The 20482-nt window shown below is 31.7% G+C and overlaps 1 protein-coding gene across 1 annotated transcript in view; it reads right to left on the minus strand.

Annotated features, from left to right (window-relative positions):
• Positions 1-16372: 16372 nt before the first annotated feature.
• Positions 16373-20482, minus strand: part of Uba1 (ubiquitin-like activating enzyme 1) — a 145844-nt gene continuing 141734 nt past the window's right edge. Inside the window, exon 4 of the mRNA XM_089590038.1 lies at positions 16373-17116. Within this exon, the coding sequence (XP_089446164.1) occupies positions 16479-17116 (638 nt within the window). The 3' untranslated portion in view covers positions 16373-16478. The remainder of the gene's footprint in view (positions 17117-20482) is intronic.

Consider the following 20482-nt stretch of genomic DNA (forward strand, 5'->3'; position numbering starts at 1 on the left):
TTTCATACCGTCATATTACAGGCGCTATAACATTTATTTTATGTATTCACATTCTAGCAAACCAGATAGATGGTGTTAAGTGGTATCAGATTGAATTCAAATTGGCGATAGACACCTGTACGTATAACTAGTCCCTCACAGTCTATTAAACCCATTGCAATTGCAGTATCGTTAAAAGTTTCATAAGTTATTCCTTTATATGTTCTAATATCTTTGAACGATGTCGAACTAATTACTTTATTTAATACAAGTTTTAAAAAAAATCTTTTATGATCTTTTGGAGATACAATGTTTAATCTACCTATTGCAGTATTTTTTATTACATTTTTTGTTTTTCGCCAAATTTCTAACTTATTATTAAAAATGTAGTATTCTGAAATGTTCACATACTTTATGGATTTTGTAATGTCATCATGTTTATTCAATTTGAACCAAGCTGTTAACTGTGTCTCGTAGTTTTCTACAACAGTTTTAATACTATTTTCTTTAAATACCAGTTTTTGTTTGTTTTCAAGGTAAAGAGCTAAATTTACAACTGTGTGACTTCTACCACAAATTGAAAATTCTTGTAATCTCCAAGCTGTTGTCATTAGACCTACATATCTAGCATTAACGTGACTATAAATTTCATCAAATATTTCTTCATCTTGGTCTTTTAATTTTTAAATTTTGGTGTATGCTCTCTGTCACTATCTTTATGTATATAGTCATAAATATAATTTATGCTTTGAATAAATGCACAGAATTCAACGTTAATATGACATTTATATTTTATTAACAAAAATTTATTATACGGTACGACCATTGAATTATCTACTAAAATTTCATCTTTTCTCCAAATTTTATAAACATGTTGTTCGGAAGTATTATTTCTCGTTCTATATTCAGGGTAACCATTCTTTTGAAATAAAGTTACGTTTGTAAAAGATTTGGGGAAATTTTTCGTACATTTTTTATCAATTGTAGAAGGACTTTGTTTTCCATAAGGTCCATGAAGCATGTGTTTAATCAGTAATTTTGTGAGCTTCGTATTACCAGAAGGAATTTCAGCTGAAATGATTGCATCAATTTGTTCAGGTGTAACAATTTTTTATCAGGATGCAAAGTTATTAAAATGTGTGCATGAGGTAGACCACGTTTTTGAAATTCGATGGTATAGACGTATGCTAATACTTTGCCGAATATATTGTTTTTAATGATGTCATCCAAAACTGACATTAATTTCAAGTAAAATGGTCTAACAGTTAAGTTTGGAATATCATTTGGTGTTGTATTTTTAGGAAATTTCGATAAAATTAACTTTAATTCTTTCCATTTAGGATTGCATGTAACTGTTACAAATAAATCTGGTCTACCACATTTCCTTATTATAGACATTACATCTTGATAATGTTTCTGCATACATCTTGGACTTCCAATGTGTGTAGATGGAAGTATAAAAAGACTTCCAATTTTTTCCTTTGTCTCAAAATTTTTAGAAATATTGAATGCACTATTAACAATTGCGTCTAATAAACCTTAATAACATTCTATTCTTAAATTTTTTTTATCATATCTTAAATAATTTAAACGGTTATATTCAATCATAATGTAAGAATGAATAAAAAATTGTTGTGTCAGCCGTCCCCCAATATAATAATGGATTAAAATTTATTTCATTTGGTTTGTAAGACAGTCTGTAGGAATAATGTTGTAACATAGTTAGTTTTTCGCTCTTATTTCAGTAAGTTTTAAAATAACTGGTACTCTATTCTGAATCTCCTAAGGGAAAAAATAATAGAAATACCATGGGATCGATAAAATGAGACAGTTCATTTAAAAAATGTTTTGTTAAGATAATTATCGCGTAATTCTTTCGGATATACACAAAGATCGAAACTAATTTGGTAGTTTTTCTACATCCGTGATTTGATGTAAATGTTTGTACTTTTTTGCTATTGGATTTTCTTTCATAATTTTCGTCAAAGTTTCGATATGTTTTTTAAGAATTTTACTAATATTCATAGATTTCAACGTTAGATCAACAAAAATTTCATCATATATATATATATATATAGCTGACTTTTTTTTGGTTTTTCATTAAGATCAGAATTTAATGTGTTTTGCGCAACATGAAAAATTTGTCCTTGAATTTTAATATGATATATACCTTTTCCTTTTTTTTCTATTTCTCTAGTTATCAAAGATGCAAAACTAAACTCATTATTGTAGTACCTGATAAGTATTCTAAAATTATCACCATGAAGTTAAAGTTCTTTTAATTCTAAATTATATTTACTCAACGGACTAAGACGAGCTTTTCGTTTATGACAACACGTTGATTTTTTTTTTCTTCTGGCCAAAATACTGCTGAATAATACATGCACTTATAACTCGTTTCATCATAAAACGCAGGATTTACTAATAAATCATTATTTTTATTAAGAGTACTATTCAAGAATTGATTTAAATTTTTATTATTGAATGTATGATTATTTTTTTTATATTCAATTTTTTTTTTTTTTTTTTTTTTTTGATTCAATAAATGTAAGATTCGTAATTTTCTAGTATTTTGATAACATAATAACTTAAAAGTACCTGAGTCCACAATTCCTGAAAAATTAATGTTCAATTTCATATCATTTGAACAATCACCAAAATATAACACGTTCATGGAGTTCTGAATAACAATTGTAATGTGTAGATTTATTATATCCACAAAACTTTTTATTTCAATTGACGTACCATAAGTCCCTGAGTTATTCATTATTTCAAAATAATTTTCTGAATTCTTTACATTTTTATAACATTTATTTCCAACAATAAAATCAACATAAAAGTTCCATTTTTTCATGACATTTTTAACTATCATTAATTTTGTTCTAGAATGAAAATAGTCTTTATTATACAAAAAAAAAAAAAATTTCGAACAATCCATTCCCATCTGTTTGATATAAACTATTATCTAGTAAGTTTTTGAATTGCTTAGGCTCAGTATGATTAACTATTAAGTTATCATAAAACTTTTTTTTTAGTTTTATGTTTAACGGATTACTTATTGAATTGTCAACTTCTGTTTGCATATTATTTTTATTCTTTGAGGATTTGAATTTCTTATTGTTAGAAAATTTTCTTCTGAATAATAGTAATTATTTATTATATTATATGATTTATCAGTAGTTTTTCCATTCAATTCGTTCTTTAGAGATGTATTATCGTTCAGAAATTGGTTTAAATTTCTTTTTTTATCAATATTTCTATCATTATTACGACAGATTTCTTTTTGTTTTCCGAATGACTTTCGTAAGCTATCATCAATTAAATTTTTTTTAGGATTTTGAAAATCTAATATATCATAATGTCCAGAATCAATGTTTCCAAAAAAAAATAAATTTAGTTTAAGATTACTATTTGAATTCCCATGTTTGAATATCGTTGTTTGAGAAATTAACTATAACGTGAACATTGAATACATCTGAGAAGCTTTTAATTTCAGTACTTGTACCATAAGTACCATTTTTCGACATTATGTTGATATATTCATCACTACTTTTTACATTTTGATAATCGTTTCCTACTATAAATTCATAATAATTTTTCCATTTATTTACAACATTATTAATGACTAAAGAACAAGCTCTCATATGAAAATCTTCGTCATTGTACAGAAAATAAGAAAAAGTTATAAATAAACAATTTCCGTCTTCTTTTACGCTAACTTTTAAATAGTTCATTTTTCAAAATTTAAAAAATGTTTAGTGTGATTTTAAATAAAATTTTAATACTACAAAGTACAAACGATTTTTCTAATTTACCGTGTGGAATACTGTAAAGAAATTATTTCCATATTTGTCAATAAATCTAAAAATGAAAAATTTTAATAACCACTTATATCAATTAATAAAGTATAAAATGCATAACAGTTAAGTCAGAATTTTGACGGAAGCGTTTTTTTAAGAAAAATGAAATCACGAGCTGATTTTATAATATTTCTTGAAATCTATAAATAATAATCTAATATGAGCACAAACATTTCAAATATTTATTTCTGTACATGGTAAGAAATACTGAAATAGATTAATTTTTACATTTGGGTTTTCCAACACTCTTGGGGTTCAAAATAAAATAGTCTATAAATCAATAAGTTTTCAAATATTACTTGTATATTTATGATCGTGGAAGGCCGTTTCTATTGCGAGCTAAGCCCAGACCTTGTCGAAAGCAGATTTTGTAAAAAGATAAACAATATATTTGAAAGTAAAAATTAAAAGCGGCAATTATTTGTAATCGTCATCGTAGTATGCGTGAAGGTTAAGCTGCTAGCTTCCTTGTCCTTCTTGCAGTTATGCTTATCTGTTGAAGATGCGACAATCTCGAGCATAGAGGTACAGTTCTCAATGAAGATCTAAAGCATAGCAAATGTCGGTGGCTTGGTGGTGTTGCAAATCAGCATCATTACTTGCACGGTTTGCAGCATCTCGGCAGCCTCACCCTGTACGTGAGTTTTTAGCTGTTGCAATTTTTCAACATTGCTTACACGCAACTCGCTTAACACAATGGCCTAAAACAAGTCTTTAAATTCGAGCCAATTGCAAAAGTTTCCCGAAAATGTAGGCACCGGTACTGCAGGCAAACTTCTCGGTACTACAGGAATAGAAATTGGAGAAGGTTACGGCAGTGGCTCTGGAGCAGTGCTCCCGAAAGTGGCATCCAAAGTAGCGCGAAATTCAAATTGGCTATATGGAGCAAAAAGCAACAACCCACATAACTCAACAGAATTTCTAACCTAATAAATAAATAAACCCCAAGCTATTAAACCCAATAACCCAATGCTATTTAACCCAGCAACGCGGAACGCCTACTGGCCACTTTAAAATTTAATGCTTTAAATAATAATAAAAGCGCCAATTACCACACAAACCGGGGCGCTTACTCGTCGCTTTGTTAATTATTATAATAAATAAAATAACACAAGCGCCAATCACCACACAACCCGGTGCGCTTACTGGTCGCTTTGTTGATTAATATAATAAAATTCGAAGTCAGTAAGCGCTCCGGGTTGTGCGTTGATTGGCGCTTGTGTTATTTTATTTATTTATTTAATAAACAAAGCAGCCAGTAAGCGCACCGGGTTGGGCGGGCATTGGCGCTTGTGTTATTTTATTTATTATAATAATTAACAAAGCGGCCAGTAAGCGCACCAGGTTGTGTGGTGATTGGTGCTTTTGTTATTATTTAAAGCATTAAATTTAAAAGTGGCCAGTAGGCGTTCCACGTTGCTGGGTTATTGGGTTTAATAGCTTGGGGTTTATTTATTTATTATGTTAGAAATTCTGTTGAGTTATGTGGGTTTTTGCGTTTTGCTCCATTTAGCCAATTTGAATTTCGCGCTACTTTGGATGCCACTTTCGGGAACACTGCTCTGGAGGTAGCTTTTGTAGCTCGATAGACATACATAAAGCTGATTTCAAGTAACCTTTTTCTGCAAGGCCACAGAAATCTGCCTTGAAGTACTCAACTATTTTAGTTAGCGCCTAACTGGTCGAGGCTATTTTCTTTAACTTGTCGCGTAATGTTGTACTGTCCAAGCTTGAGTAGATTCTCGTACGCTCGAGAAACTCTTGCTGGCGAATACCCAATTGATCTAGCGTTAGCACCATGCCTAAACTCTGTGCAGCGGTATGTGTGCAAGACACCAAAGTGGTAAACCCGCCCGCCTTGGCGAATCCTAGACTTGGGTCAGCTGCATATACTCGAAGCCAAAGAACACTTAACAAACTCAAGACTCTTATGCTTTATCGACACTCACACGCACAGCACTTACTTTGTCAATACAGGAATTCTCACGCCTCCACTTCCAAAACTACCTCGACTTTTTAAGTTTCAAAAAATCACGCTCTGCTACCAGAAATGTTCGTGGAAGGGCCGTTTCCGTTGCGAGCTTAGCCCAGAGCACGTTAAAAGCAGGTTTTGTAAAAGGATAAGCGAGATATTTGAAAGTTCAAATTAAAAGCGGCATTTGCTTATAATCAACTGGTACGTACATTTTCTAACTGAATGAAGCGTTCGGCACACAGTGAGTGATTTCGTACTTTATTTTTTTTAAATATACATCGCCAAAACAAAGACAGGTAGAGTAATGATTTTGTTTTTTTCACTAAAGCTTACGATCTATAAAATCTCGGAAAACTACGAAGAAAAATTAAAAAAATTTCCACTTTCTAAGAAATTTATGAAAACACAAACAAATATGTGAAACTTCATGTGTTTCAGTGGAATCATTGAATAAAATGTACATTCTGCATCATATAGGTGAAATACTGTATCATTTCAATCTGCCAATATCATTTCTTGAGTATACACTACAATCATAAGTCAGAATCTGCTTTTATTACCTAAAAATAACCCAATACTGACCTCTGATTTTTCATAAATAACCTTGATACGTGCTTTTTTTCTTATACTTTCTGCTTTTTTTCTCACTCACAAACTGATAATTAGTTATTATTTTCAGTATTTCAAATGATTAATAATACGATGTATATTTCGAAATTACGAAATTCAAACATAACCTACAAATATTGTAAAGAAAATCTTCAATAATATTGTTACTGCAAATTTTTACTTATTGTTAGTTTAATTTAAGTGTAAAATCTCATTGTCTAATTTTTTAGACATAAGCAAAGTACTGGTACCTTTTATTTACGACCTCCCTTTTTTGGAGTGTAATCCAGACTAGTAAGCGGTAGTTAAGGAATGGCTAAGAATTGTATCTGTGCCGGGGAAACTCTAAAATTAGGAACCATCGCACAATCAATATCAGTAATTATATGTTGGAGGGCAGGTTCGTTGCCCAGTGTAAAAGATTATTGATTTTTCTTTTGGTAACGTTTTTTGATTTTCAGTAAATTTATTTCTAATCCTTTGAGCACAGATAAAACTCTTATACGTTAACACTTACTTTTATTTTTATACAACTCAATTTCTTATCTACTCAAGAACTTGGCAATAAATATAACAATAAAAATTTTCGAACTAATTAGATTGTAAACTAAACAACAAAATCACTTATAATTAAATTCTCAAATAAATTTTAAGTAATATTACTACTCGCAATCACCTGTGCAGGGGTAGGATTTAATAAATAAGTACAATTAATCATTCTCTTTCTTAGATTTATTCACTTTTATTTTAATAAGAAAATTATGTTTTCAATCGGTTTTTTACTTATATTTGTTTTTGTAACTATCGCAATTTTTAAATTAACAACCGAAAAGTTTTTATTTCATTTTAAAGGCTGCGAATCACTTCGAAATATGTTTAATTTCGCGCTTGAATACAAAATAGATTATATTTTAAATCTAAATCTTGCCAAAGTATGTTTTTTAAAATTTTTAAATTTTCCCGCCCAAATTCTCTATCGCGTTGGAAGTTCCACCGAGAGTAGTACAGCCTCGGAGTGTTGGTCCTGGGCTCTATTCCTATCCTGAAAGAGTCACGTAGGGTTAGATCGTCCTCGGGACCTTGGGTATCTGGAGCAAAGCTCTAGTAATCTATCCAAGTATTTCGCTCAAGAAGTGCCGTCGCTATCCCTAGTATCTCAACTACATGGTCGCTCTCTCTCTCGGTTCATGCTCGTCGCGGTTAGTACAGATGCACGGGAGAGTTCCAGGTCTGGGTAGGCAGCGGATCTCCGCGTCCTAGGTTCACTGGAAGAGGACGTGTTACGCCGCGCGTCAGCGCCTTTTATAGCCAACTTGCAGATAATTCGCCACCGTAATCTGCGCTATCTCTCTACGCACTATCAATTATACATAGTTGCCGATACTCCTTGCGCATATCTTATCTAGCTTCTTGCGCGTAATTGACAGAGCACATTATATGCTTCGCACCGACTCTTTGAACTTCAACTTGGCAAATTTAATATATTTTTATTAATTATTTAAGAGAAAGTAAAACAAATGACAGGAATATAAATTTTTTGGTTATAAATTTTTAGGTGATAAAGAATGCCCTCTTGCAGTACACTAAAAATGTGTATAAGTCTTGATATATTTAAAAAATATCGTATGTATCATATATTCTATGATAATTTTAACCGTAATCACGCATTTTTTCAAAAGTTTTTGCTTATTTTACAAGTGTGAGAAAAAATGTCCACGATTGTATTCATTGTCAGTAAAGTACAAGAGTATGTAAGTAGCAGACACAATTTGTACATAACCTCTAAATATTCTAAAGGTTACCTGCAGATATGGTTTGTCTCCCAGCTTACCTTCAAAATAAGTTTATACAAAGTAAGAAACTCTTATTTAAATATCAGATAAAGTACTAGTGTTTGGAAGAAGTATTTTTAGTTAGAGCATAACCTAAAAACACTTAATGAACAATTTTAGCTTAAGTTTCTGTATAGGCTTTTACTTATTGCTTGTTTAAATGATTGTGAAAATCTATCAGGTTTTAAATCACACATAAGTTAAGTACTATTGCGTACAAAGAAGTGTAACAATCTCCACATAACCACGAAGGTTCATTCTGATGACCTTGAACTTTTTTTTCTAATACTTTATGCTCATTTTACACAAAAAAAATTATGAAAATGTATTGTGCATTTTATTAGTGAAATTTGAGTGCATATAACTTGGTTTTGATATCATAACCTGAAACCGCTTGATGAAATACCTCAGCTAAAGTTTAACTTATAATTTTTGCATAAATTGTACATAAAATTAAACGAATTTGATATTTTACTTTACGGCGCAGGTAATTTTTTAAATAATTTCTAATTTTCGTGTCATTTAATACATTTCATTGATTCTTTTTTAATTATCTAATTTTATTAACATTTTTGCTATTGTTATTGGATAATCAAAAGAAACCAAACACTACAAATGACATCAGTAACTATCCTGACAAAGTAAAAACATATTTCATAATAAAGTAATGACTAATTATGTGGTAATAAACATTTATTGTTAATTTTTTCGTAAAAAAACCTGTATATGTATAACTCAATACTTTTATTTAGAAAATAAGAAACTGCTGCGAAGAATTGTGCACGAAGTTTCCTCACTTATTCATTCAGTATTATATTATTTCGTAAAAATTTTTTTATTTTCTTTTTATTCACGTTAGATTTCAAGTCACCGTATTTATTGCTAAAATACATTAAAACTAGAGATAAAATCATGTATCACATTATTTCATAGAATTCGTAAAATTCGACTTTGTTGTAGTATCCAGTGCTTGATCATCATAACATAGCCTATTGTTGTCGGAGCATTTGGTTTGAGCACGATGTTATTCTCTTCTTCTATTCTTAAGATAAAGTTGTCTGAGTTTTAATGACTTAATTTAAAAATTATGTCTGAAACTTATTTGTGTTCTGAAACATTTCATATATTATTAAGATACAATGATAAAATATCGTCATAATAATGTGTGTTAGACAAAATTGTTTATAGTTTTGAAAATGAAGTTATCAATTTTATTTTTACAAGATATCAAATTGATAAGAAAATTTTCCAATGCTCAAGTACATCTTGCTTTATTTATCATCAAATACCTACAAATCTGCTAGCAAGAATTATATAGAAAATTGTAAAAGAAAGTATCTAAAAGCTCTTCACACGCAAACATACACACACACTGTCAGAAATATTTCCTTAAGTGTTTATTCTGAATTAGCTTAATGACTAATCTTAATAACTTAATAACTTAGCGCAGCGGATCATATTTTAAGGTTATAATTTATCTGTAAAATTTTATTATTCGGACACATATTTCACTGATCTCAGATTAAATTCGCAATTAGGCGTGAAAATTGTAGATACAAATTAGGCAGATTTATATAGAGAAAATTTAAGTGAATGTTACCATAAAGATAAGTAAAAACACTAACATTTTTTGTATGCATCAGCAATTTGCATGTATTTAAAACAGTAAAAAATCGAATTCGTTTAATTATATGTACTATGAGAGTGTGAAAACTATAAGTTAAACTTTAGCTGAGGTATTTCATCAAGCGGTTTCAGGTTATGATATCAAAACCAAGTTATATGCACTCAAATTTCACTAATAAAATGCACAATACATTTTCACAATTTTTTTTTGTAAAATGAGCAAAAAGTATTAGAAAAAAAAGTTCAAGGTCATAAGGATAAACCTTTGTGGTTATGTGGAGATTGTTACACTTCTTTGTACGCAATAGTACTTAACTTATGTGTGATTTAAAACCTGATAGATTTTCACAATCATTTAAACAAGCAATGAGTAAAAGCCTATACAGAAACTTAAGCTAAGATTATTCATTAAGTGTTTTTAGGTTATGCTCTAACTAAAAATACTTCTTCTAAACACTAGTACTTTATCTGATATTTAAATAAGAGTTTCTTACTTTGTATAAACTTATTTTGAAGGTAAGCTGGGAGACAAACCATAACTGCAGGTCACCTTTACAATATTTAGAGGTTATGTAAAAATTGTGTCTGCTACCTATATACCCTTGTACTTTACTTACAATGAATACAATCGTGGACATTTTTTTTCACATTTGTAAAAACGTGAAATAAGCCAAAATTTTTGGAAAAACGCGTGATGACAGTTGTAATTATTATAGAATATATTATAAATGAAATGTCTTGATGTTATATGAAGACTTATACATATCTTCAATGTACTAGTACTTTGCTTATGTCTGATAAATTAGAAAATGAGATTTTACACTTGAATTATTTGATAAGTAAAAATTTTACTGAAGATTGTCTTTACAATATTAATAGGTTGTTTGAATTTTGTAATTTCGAAATATACATCGTTTTATTAATCATTTGTGATACTGAAAATAATAACCTATTACGAATTTGTGAGTGGAAAAAAGGCAGAAAGAATAAGAACAAGAGCGCATATCAAGGTGATTTATGAAAAATTAGTGGTTAGTATTAGGTTATGAAAGCAGATTCTGACTCATGATTGTAGTATATACTCGAAAAATAATTTTGGCAAATTGGAATGCTACAGTATTTAACCCATATAATATAGAATAATACAGAAACAGCGCCACCTGCATGGGTAAAAACGGTGGTACTTGCTCATAAGAATAACATAGCCTCTTATGGGCCATGACGCTTCATACATCCTTTTGAGGCATTAACGATTCTCTTATATCTAAGGTTAGTATTCTTAGAGTTGTTAACAAGTTTCGAGCCTACAGTAATTTTTTCACTGCTTTATGCTGAAAAAGAAGTTTTTTCATAAGAAGTACATGTGCGTTAATAAGTAAGTATGAACAATGTTTCCCGTTGGTAGCGCTGTTTAAAAAAAATAAATAAATAATGCATTTAGTTTAATATTAATTTCAAAATTACATTTTTAGAAAGTAGTAGGTAGTTTACCGAGTATTCTTAAAGAAATAATTTATGAATACGAAATTGTCGAAATACATAATAGAAATTTATATTAATAATTAAATTTTATGAAAATTATAAATTAAAAATTTCTTCTGTCGTTGAATGCTGCTGTTATTTTACGTTGTTTTAGGGTGCCAGCTAGCGAAACTCTCTATCCAATCAAATTATTCGGAACAGACGTATGTCCGCGTGATACTTTTTCCGTGCGAGCTGTATTATTAAAATATAATAAGAATGGGACATTACTGACTTTAAAGTACCTGTTTTTTTCTGACCAGCATTTCTAACCTCATTTGGAAAATAAAAATTTAATAGTACTTGAAAACTCTTATCACACAAAGAACTTAATTTTTGACGTTCAATTAAAATTAATTCTTGATCTATTAAAAATCGAAAGTTTTTCATAGATTTGTGGATACGTTATAGTTATTGAGTTTATTTAGTATATTCGTTATTTATAGATTTGAATCTATATTTTTACTTTATACGAAATCAAGAGTCTTTACCAAACTACATTTGTGATTTTTAAACAATTTTCACATTAAATTTGTATAAAATTTTTTATTTTAATTTTTGTATCCAGATAATGCCATATACAATTGACCAAGAGAGAATAGAGGTTTTTTCAAGAGGTTCATTCAAAACTTTATGTCTGAATTTTTTTCCCGTTATAATTTCTCTTTCAGAATTATATTTTGATAAGTTAGCTACTATCAACCTTGTACCGTTGCATACACCATCATCTATACTGAATTTCTTACTAACTTAACTATTGCTTCATTTTTTTATTGCAGTTCATAAGGTGGAAGGTCTTCATGAACATTGATTTGATTTGACAGATCGTTTAAGTCAAGCGGACTATAATAGACAAACAATACATTTAATGAAAGATAAACACAGTGAATAAAAAAGATGATATATAAAAATTCAGCAAAATTATTATTGATAAAAAACACGTGAAGTTAAAATACGTGTAATGGAATAACAAATTTAAAAATTAAAAGCAGATACTAAATACGCAGGCAGTTTAATATGAAAAAAGTACCTGGGTTTGCACAGATAAAAAAAATAGGGGTAAGTGTCAGATCAGAAACATGGGGCTCAAGTCAGAATAAAATACACAGCAAATAGAAAATAATCTATTAATACAGGAATGTTTACATTTAATACAATAGATATCAAAGTAAATTTGTAAATAATACCGACATAGTACAATAGAGAAAGAATTGATTTAGAGAGTAAAATTTTTCTGCATTATCAAATATCTTGAGCACAGAGGTGTATGTAATAGTAGAAAAAATGAACTCGCAACTGGAAAGCAAGTAATTCACTCATTCATTGGCAAAAACAACAGTTTTGTCATTTTGGTCTAACCACATTAACTGCAATCAGTTTAGCGCAATCATAAAACATTTCTGTAAAATACTTTGACTTAATACACACAATAAAAAATTTATTGAAATTTACAAAAAAAATTTAATGAGTGAGGATTCAATGTTAATATAATACGAAAACCTTTTAAAAGTTTCAATGCAAACTTACTTATTAAGATGACTAACAATCTTGCAGCTTGAATGTGTAATCACTGTTACTGTGAATGTGAATTTGAAATACTAGCGCATCTGTCAAAAAAAGCTGAGGAAAAGCTTGTTACCATCCGGGGCATTATTTTATCAACTATTGTATATTAAAATAATAATTTTTCTTAAATTAGATTGTTTCTACATAAATTTGAATTTTGAAACTTCGCGCGCAGCACCGACTTCCAACTAGTACTTGATAGTACCACCTATCGCTCACCAGGTGGCGACCACTAGTCTTTAACAAAAATCGCAAGGAAGAAAGCGACGTAAAGTATATAAGAACGACTGTGTGACGACTGATTGGTATCGATCCGAGTTATGCAAATACGTGTAATGCATACCTCCTAAGCCACTCAAATTGCTTAAAGTACATATTTAATAAATATCACTGTACCAATATAAGACAATTTTTTACAACTTCTTTTTCCTCCAAAAGCCTCTTCCTAATTCCTATCTTCGGTTCTGGGTGCTCATGACCTCCCCCCCTGTAACTCAGGAGTGAAGACAGTTGACCCTGGGCCAACAAATCAGCGATTGTATCACCCAGGGATATGTAGTTGTCACCTCCATTGAATTCCCACCCAGGAAGGCAACTCGAGACGTGGCGATCTAGTTCCCAGAGGATTTCTTTGAAGGTATAACCCTACTTTCCACCGGTCAGCACAGAAGTGAACCCACCCAGAGGATTCGGACCACCCCGCTAAAGCCGAGCACCTTTGTTCCTCGACGACCACCTCCACCCAGTACACCCTCGCCTGCTACAAGCCCAGAGGTGGTGTAGGATCCCAAACCACTTATCCGGAGTGTCGTCCAGGTATTACCCCCACTCCAAAACCCCGAGACCTCTCGATCTAGAGACGATCATCGAGGCGAGTCCAAGAGACCTCGGCGAGGGTAGGAGAGATGGTGATAGGTTATTTGTTAAATTTGTAATATAAAAAAAAAAAAAAAAAAAAAAAAAAAAAAAAAAACACCCATTGGTCAACCTGGCGACCAACCCATCGAGGCCTCTACGCATCACTGCTCAAACGCCACATCTCTCCAATGGATCAGATTCCGAGGAATCAAACGGAGCCACAACGCCAACAACATCGGACATAGTATCACCATCGTTGTTTAACCTAAAGGGAAGGCTTGAGACACTTGAGAGTGACTCCGATCTTTTCCCACCACACTTCCCTACACAAGGTCGTCCAACCCCAACGGCAGCTTTTAACAAGCTTAAATATTACAGATATTTTTCACTTTACCTTAATATAGCTTTTTTTTCTTCTCCTTCTTTAACTCTTCATATATCGTAATTCTAAAACAACGTTTGCAATAATTATCATTCTGGTACTGATATTTAAAAAAAAAGTGCAACTACAATTTATTATAACTTAGTAAAAACTTATCAGGTTTGGTAAAATCTATTCTGTTATGATTTTAACTTTTTACTGTCAACGCAATTTTACACAGGTTTTTTTAAGGTATACAAAGTTTTCCTTTTGAAGCTTTTAAAATTGCAATCTCACATAATTTGATTGCTAGAAATTTGGTGTTCAGAAACAGACTAAAAAGATAAAAACTATTTTGTAGCAAAACTACTAGATAATTTATGTTTCAAATGACAAAGATATCATAAGAAATCCTGTGACTTAATAATTATTAGTTTCAAGACAGAAAAAGGAGTAAGACGGATTTAATCGTGACTAACAATAAGAAATAATTTTATTATAAAAATGTAAAAAAGAGTAATAAGGAATAAAGCTGACCAGCAATTTAAGTAATGATAGCAAGTATTCGGTGGGATCAAAAAAGGGTCACTTTCTTCAATTTTTGAAACCAAAAGAACGACGACTGTCATGTTTTTCAAAAAATATTGGTAATTTAATTTTTTTTAATTAGTTGGAGTACAGAATTACTTATAATTTGTTAAGATTTACACATACCGGACATGTTCAGATTTTTAAATGTATTTTTTCGAATCTGTACTTCCAATAATTTCACTCCTTATCCATCCTCTCTATTAAAATTTTTCCATAACTTTCCCACTCTTGTGTTATTTCTGGGCATCCAAGTAACATATCCCAAGTCTTTAATGCTAAAGCTAAAACGGCAGAAACAAATATCACACATTAGTAACTAATCAAAGTACTAGTTGTAATTAACGTTGATTAACTCAAACAGTTGGCTTAAATACGTTTTAATTGATTTAGTCACAACCCAGTATGTTAAAAAAGATGTAAATAAAAGAGAATTATTTTTTGTTACCAGGTTACCGCGACAGCCTACTAGCCTAGTCGCCGAGCCCACCCACTAACCACCTATGTGTAGGGGTGTATTGCCGTACCCATTCCCAACCTTTTTTACTGATATATATGAATCCACGGGCACAGTGTAAGTATCTCCGGTGAAACACTTTGCCAGTTAAGCAGACACTCTCTACACCAATGGTGCATCGGGTCCACTCGCCACTGTAAAGCCTTTCCCTGGAGAGGACTCCATATTTCAGGACTTCCACTCCTCGTCAGTTAAGCTGGCGCTCTCTGGCGAAGCATCAGATCCAGGCTAATTAGCATCCCCGGAGAAGCTCCATGTTTCAGGGACCACTCCTCACCAGTAAGGCCGGCGATCCCTGCCTGGCGCACCGGATCCGCTAATCCCTACTTATAGCCCTAACACTGTTTCGCATTCACCCAGGCCCAAAGACCTGTGGGGCAAAGAAAAAACGCTGGAATTATTCTGAAGGAAAATTCCAAGGAAAAACCCACCCCGAAACAGCCAGGGTTACGTAGAAACTTTTCCCGATGAAAACAGTTTTTGAAAAAATCTGCGTTCACTGGGAATCGAACCCACGACCCCTAGAACAGCGTTGTATCAGTTACAAGCACAGTTACCACTAAGCCAACGTCGCTCAATAAAAGAGAATAATTATATTATGATTTTTGTAATTACTTGAAAGTCACATGTAGTCAATCTTGCTGGGTCGAAAAATTTTTTTTTTCCTAAAGAAAAATAGAACCTAACTTTGAGAGTACAATTTTATTCTTCTCACAACTAAACTTTTATAAACTACAGAAGGCAGAGACTTTTAGTTTAAAAAAAAGAATATTCGATGTAAGTGAATTATAGCATTAACGCAATAATATTTGAAAGATAATTAAAAACATTGTACCAAGAATTATTTTGATTCTAAGTGGAAAAAGCCTGTTTTTCAAAATCAAATTAAAAGTAAAATCTTCTGTGTATCAGTTATATTATGAATGTTGCTATTATTATTGTTATTGTCATTATTATTATTAGTATTATTATTGTTATTATTATTATGATAAATAAGTTTTAATTATTGTTTTGATGAAAAGTATCTGACTTTTAAAATACTAAATATAACAAATACTTCGACATTGAATACAACTATGATATAGTTCCAAAATTGTTTATTTAAAAAATTACATTTTTAATACATCATATTAACGTATAAGCTGTTACGCTAGAATAATATAAAACTTACGTAAGTTTCTGTTATTTAAGGTAATGTATATCGCACATAAGGAACCTCAACATCATTGCCATCTAAATCGTTACAACACAATTCAAAGACAAGAGCACGTACGTGAGGTTCAAGTTTTTTTTTTGAAACTTTTTTAACCACTTCTGACATTAAGAGATTCATCCTTTCTTGACATATTTGTCGAGCCATGAAAAAAGAATAAAGCATACAAACCCCGTGGGAAAGCATAGTTATTTCTAAATGATGTTTCTGTTTAAAATATTCTAAGAATTCCTTAAGAGTCATTTCACCGATGACTTCAAATCTATCCCATAGAGTGTATTCCGTTCCATAATATTTTGATTTTGGAGCTGGTAATGGTTCAGAAAATCCAAAAAATGGCAAAGCTAAATTGATAAAACCATTTTTATAAAGAGAGAGATCGTTAAAACCATGTACGAGTTTGATTAGCTCAAAGCAGACCAAACCAGCAACCACGCTTGTGGTTGTAGCAATTGCAGGAATAATTTTACCAGCAATCAATTTACTTTTGTGCCGATCAGCAGCTTGAATTCTGTAGTTAGCTGCACGAAGATTAGACGAAGCTACTATAAAATCCATGTGAAAATTATAATCATCATCTTTTTCAAACTCCTGTGGATGAATAGTCAAACCTGAAAACATAGAATTCTTTTAGAAATATTAGAACGAATGAGCTAGTTACTAAAATACGTTGAAGCTATAGTAAAAAGTTATGTATAACATTAAGAAATTGAGAAAAATTATATTTTATTACATTTTTAATAGTTAATTTCTTTAAAGGGGATTATCTAGGTGACAACTGGGACTGTTTAACGACCCTTTGGGACCGAAAGTTTTACGCCAAAACATCTCCGGTATTCAGAGGAATGGTTAAGTTTAATTTTATTTCCACCTATGAATAATTAATCTATGTAAGGGTATAAAGTGAAGGGAAAATACAGATTATGAGTCCAAAAACATTTTTTCCTATTTATAGACCCCAAATTCTAAAAATAAATTTCAAGAAGACCGCTTTAGTTTGAATAACAATTTTCAAATTTTCTTGTTTCTTCTTTTTAAAATGTAGTTTTCAATTATCCTTTCTAATACCGCCTTCAACAGCAGTTAATGAACGTTTTTTATAACAAATAATAATTTAATTTTTTTGTTTCATGTTTTTTGTGAAAAAACGTAATGTATCCAAATTTTTAAATTGTTACCCACGAAGCGAAGTGCATTGTTTAAACATCTAGGCATTTTAATTTCTTTTTTAGCAGACAAGCCATGAAACAGAGATGCATGTTAGTGTGCAAAAAGTTAGTGTAGCGATTTTTCGTTCTTTCAAGTTTAGAGCTAAGCTAAAGCAGAGAAGCAGTTACTTGCGTCAAAAGTGCAATGAGGTATCCAATTCAATAAGCTATTTAGCATGACATCAAGAAATTCAATAGCCTAGATAGTTTCATCAGAAAATATAAAACGTGGTGTCTGAAAGGGCACTAGCCGTCTATAGCTTGCCATGCACATCCTTGGTCCGAAACCAAATTACTTAAATACAGTATGATATATCCTGCGATCACGCGTTAGCACAGTCACAGATTTATCAGTCAGGTACAAACTTATATAATACAAAAGGCAAAAATAAGAAGCAGAATGGAAAACAAATGATCTTAAGGCTAGAGCAATAATAACTAGCGCAGTGTCAAATGAACAACTCGAATTTATATCAGAGTGCAAGACAGCATATGGGGAGAATCACGTCAACTGTCCCAGCGCCGCGGTGGATGGCCCGCGCGGGCGTCAAACACGACGTTTTCAACTCGTCGTTTCGGTGTCAAAACTTTGATAAAAAAATTATCTAAAAACATGTTCTTATGTATTTTTTCCTCAGCTTTCCAGCGGTGGCATCAGTTTTTCAAAAATTTTCTCCCATAACCTCGAAAAATGCACTTGTTTGAAAAACACGTTTTATCTCCACGATCTTCAACTTTTGGAATTTTTTTGATAGTCTAGATCGAAAGATGAGACATTTTTACGTAGATATCGACAATAAAAAAAGAGGGGTTTTTCGTTTTTATAACGTATTTAAACGACGAACGAGACGATGCTAGCGGCGGCGGCCGGGCCACGCGCGGCAGCAGCGCGTCCGCCGTGTGTCTGTTTGGCTCTATAATATATAATGTAGTAGTGGCGATGTACACAACAATTAGTTAACCAGGGTTTACAATGGACAAATAATGAATGTTTTGATAAAATTTATTTATATATACAACAATTTTATAATAAAGAAATAAATAATGATTAATTTTGATTAAATATTAGATATTTACATAAATAAAGTAAAAAATAAAAACAAATTTGTTTTACTTCGTTCTCTTTTTTTCTTTAGGCATGGTAATCGAAGTGACACTTGTTTTACGTTCTTTCAGTTTCGGAAAAATTTCATACTGGTTACTCAAAGAAGTTTTCTTCAACATTAATTTATTATCCTTAATGGGGATAAACGCATGATAATTTAGTGTCCCTGGAATCAGTTTCGCACTGGAAATTTCGTCTTTTAATCTCAAGGAAGTTTCTTCGTAGTCAGATTTGCTACTAAAAAAAACCTTCGTTTCTTTGCAGTGTTTTTCCGCCAAGTAAAAAAGATCTTGTGCCGTTAGAATATGATTTCTGGAAGAGAGTTGCAAACTCGACCTTCTAGCTCCACGTTTTAAATTCGCGCCTACCCCATCACATCCTCCTTTCCCGTGAGTAGTCTCACATGAAAGTGCCACTCCGCTGGAATCCCAAACTCCTTTTCGTGATTCAACAGGAAATGAAAATTAGTTTTGTTTTTAAAGTGTTGCGATGCGCCGTCGCTCACGTAATAAATTTTTTTCGGATTGAAATCTCTTTTTAAATAATCGACGATAATTTTTTGGTAAACTTGTATGGCAACCGTGTCGTGCAAAAGGTTATCCGATATCACTGCTAAGCTTTTGTGTTTTAATTCATTGTTTTCTTTATAGTACACAACGCACGTAAATATCGTTGCCTGGTTGATATTCCAGTGAAAAGACTGTGCCGAGTTTTGAACCACGAATGGGTAATTTTCCGCAAAATCAAAGCTAACAATAAATTCATCGTCAACCAAATTATTTTTCAAATTTTTTACGAATGATGCTTGTTTTTTTGCGAAATAATCATGTGTCTTCAACTTCATTAACTTTTCGCCAAGTAAATCTAAAAATTCACGAAGTCGGATTTCATTGGATGTTATCGTGCACCGATCAGTTTGCGTCCGTGCGTCATAATTAATTTCAAAAATTCCTACAGCTTCTAGCGAATCTAATAATAATCTTCGAAGTTTTCCGAAATTGGGACAATCTAAACATTTTCCTAAAATGTTATTTTCGGAAGGATTATCGCAAACAATGACGTTCAAACAGTCCGTGGAATTTTTAAGAGGTGTTGCCATGGGTTTCGTTAAATCTTCTAAATTTAGTGCATCTAGCATCAGTTTTAAGTTTTCGTGATGCACGCATACACAAACGTTATGCGTGCCACTACTTCCGGCTAAGATACAGTGAGGAGGTCTGAGCTGTACGAATTTTGTGAGACCCACTTTGACATTTTCATGCTCTTCTTTAAATAAAATGAATAGTTCGTTCAAATTTCCAAGTAATAATCGTTTTTGTACATGAACACATTGACCATTATCCTATTTCACAGAAACATAATCTTTTAATCCAGGCATCAAGCGGCTGACACTGTCACGCTCGTAAAAATTTTTTACGCAGACCTCAACATCAGCAGATAAAACTTTTCCTTTTTTTTTATCGGGCCATGAGAGTATGCCACGTTCTGCAACTAAATTTAAAGCTTGCCTAGCTTCTCTATCTGTGCAACCAAATTCTTTCATAAGCTCTCTTCGGTTCCAAAATTTCGGGGCGAGGGTGAGCAACGTGATTCTCTCTCGCTTATCGTTAGATGATGCAAATTTCTCCTTAATTTGCTCGAATACTGCGATGCCTGCTTCACGA

This window comes from Copidosoma floridanum, unplaced genomic scaffold, assembly GCF_036245765.1.
Source record: "Copidosoma floridanum isolate Cflo_tuat_1 unplaced genomic scaffold, Cflo_Japanese_pri ptg000011l, whole genome shotgun sequence".
Classification (NCBI taxonomy): domain Eukaryota; kingdom Metazoa; phylum Arthropoda; class Insecta; order Hymenoptera; family Encyrtidae; genus Copidosoma; species Copidosoma floridanum.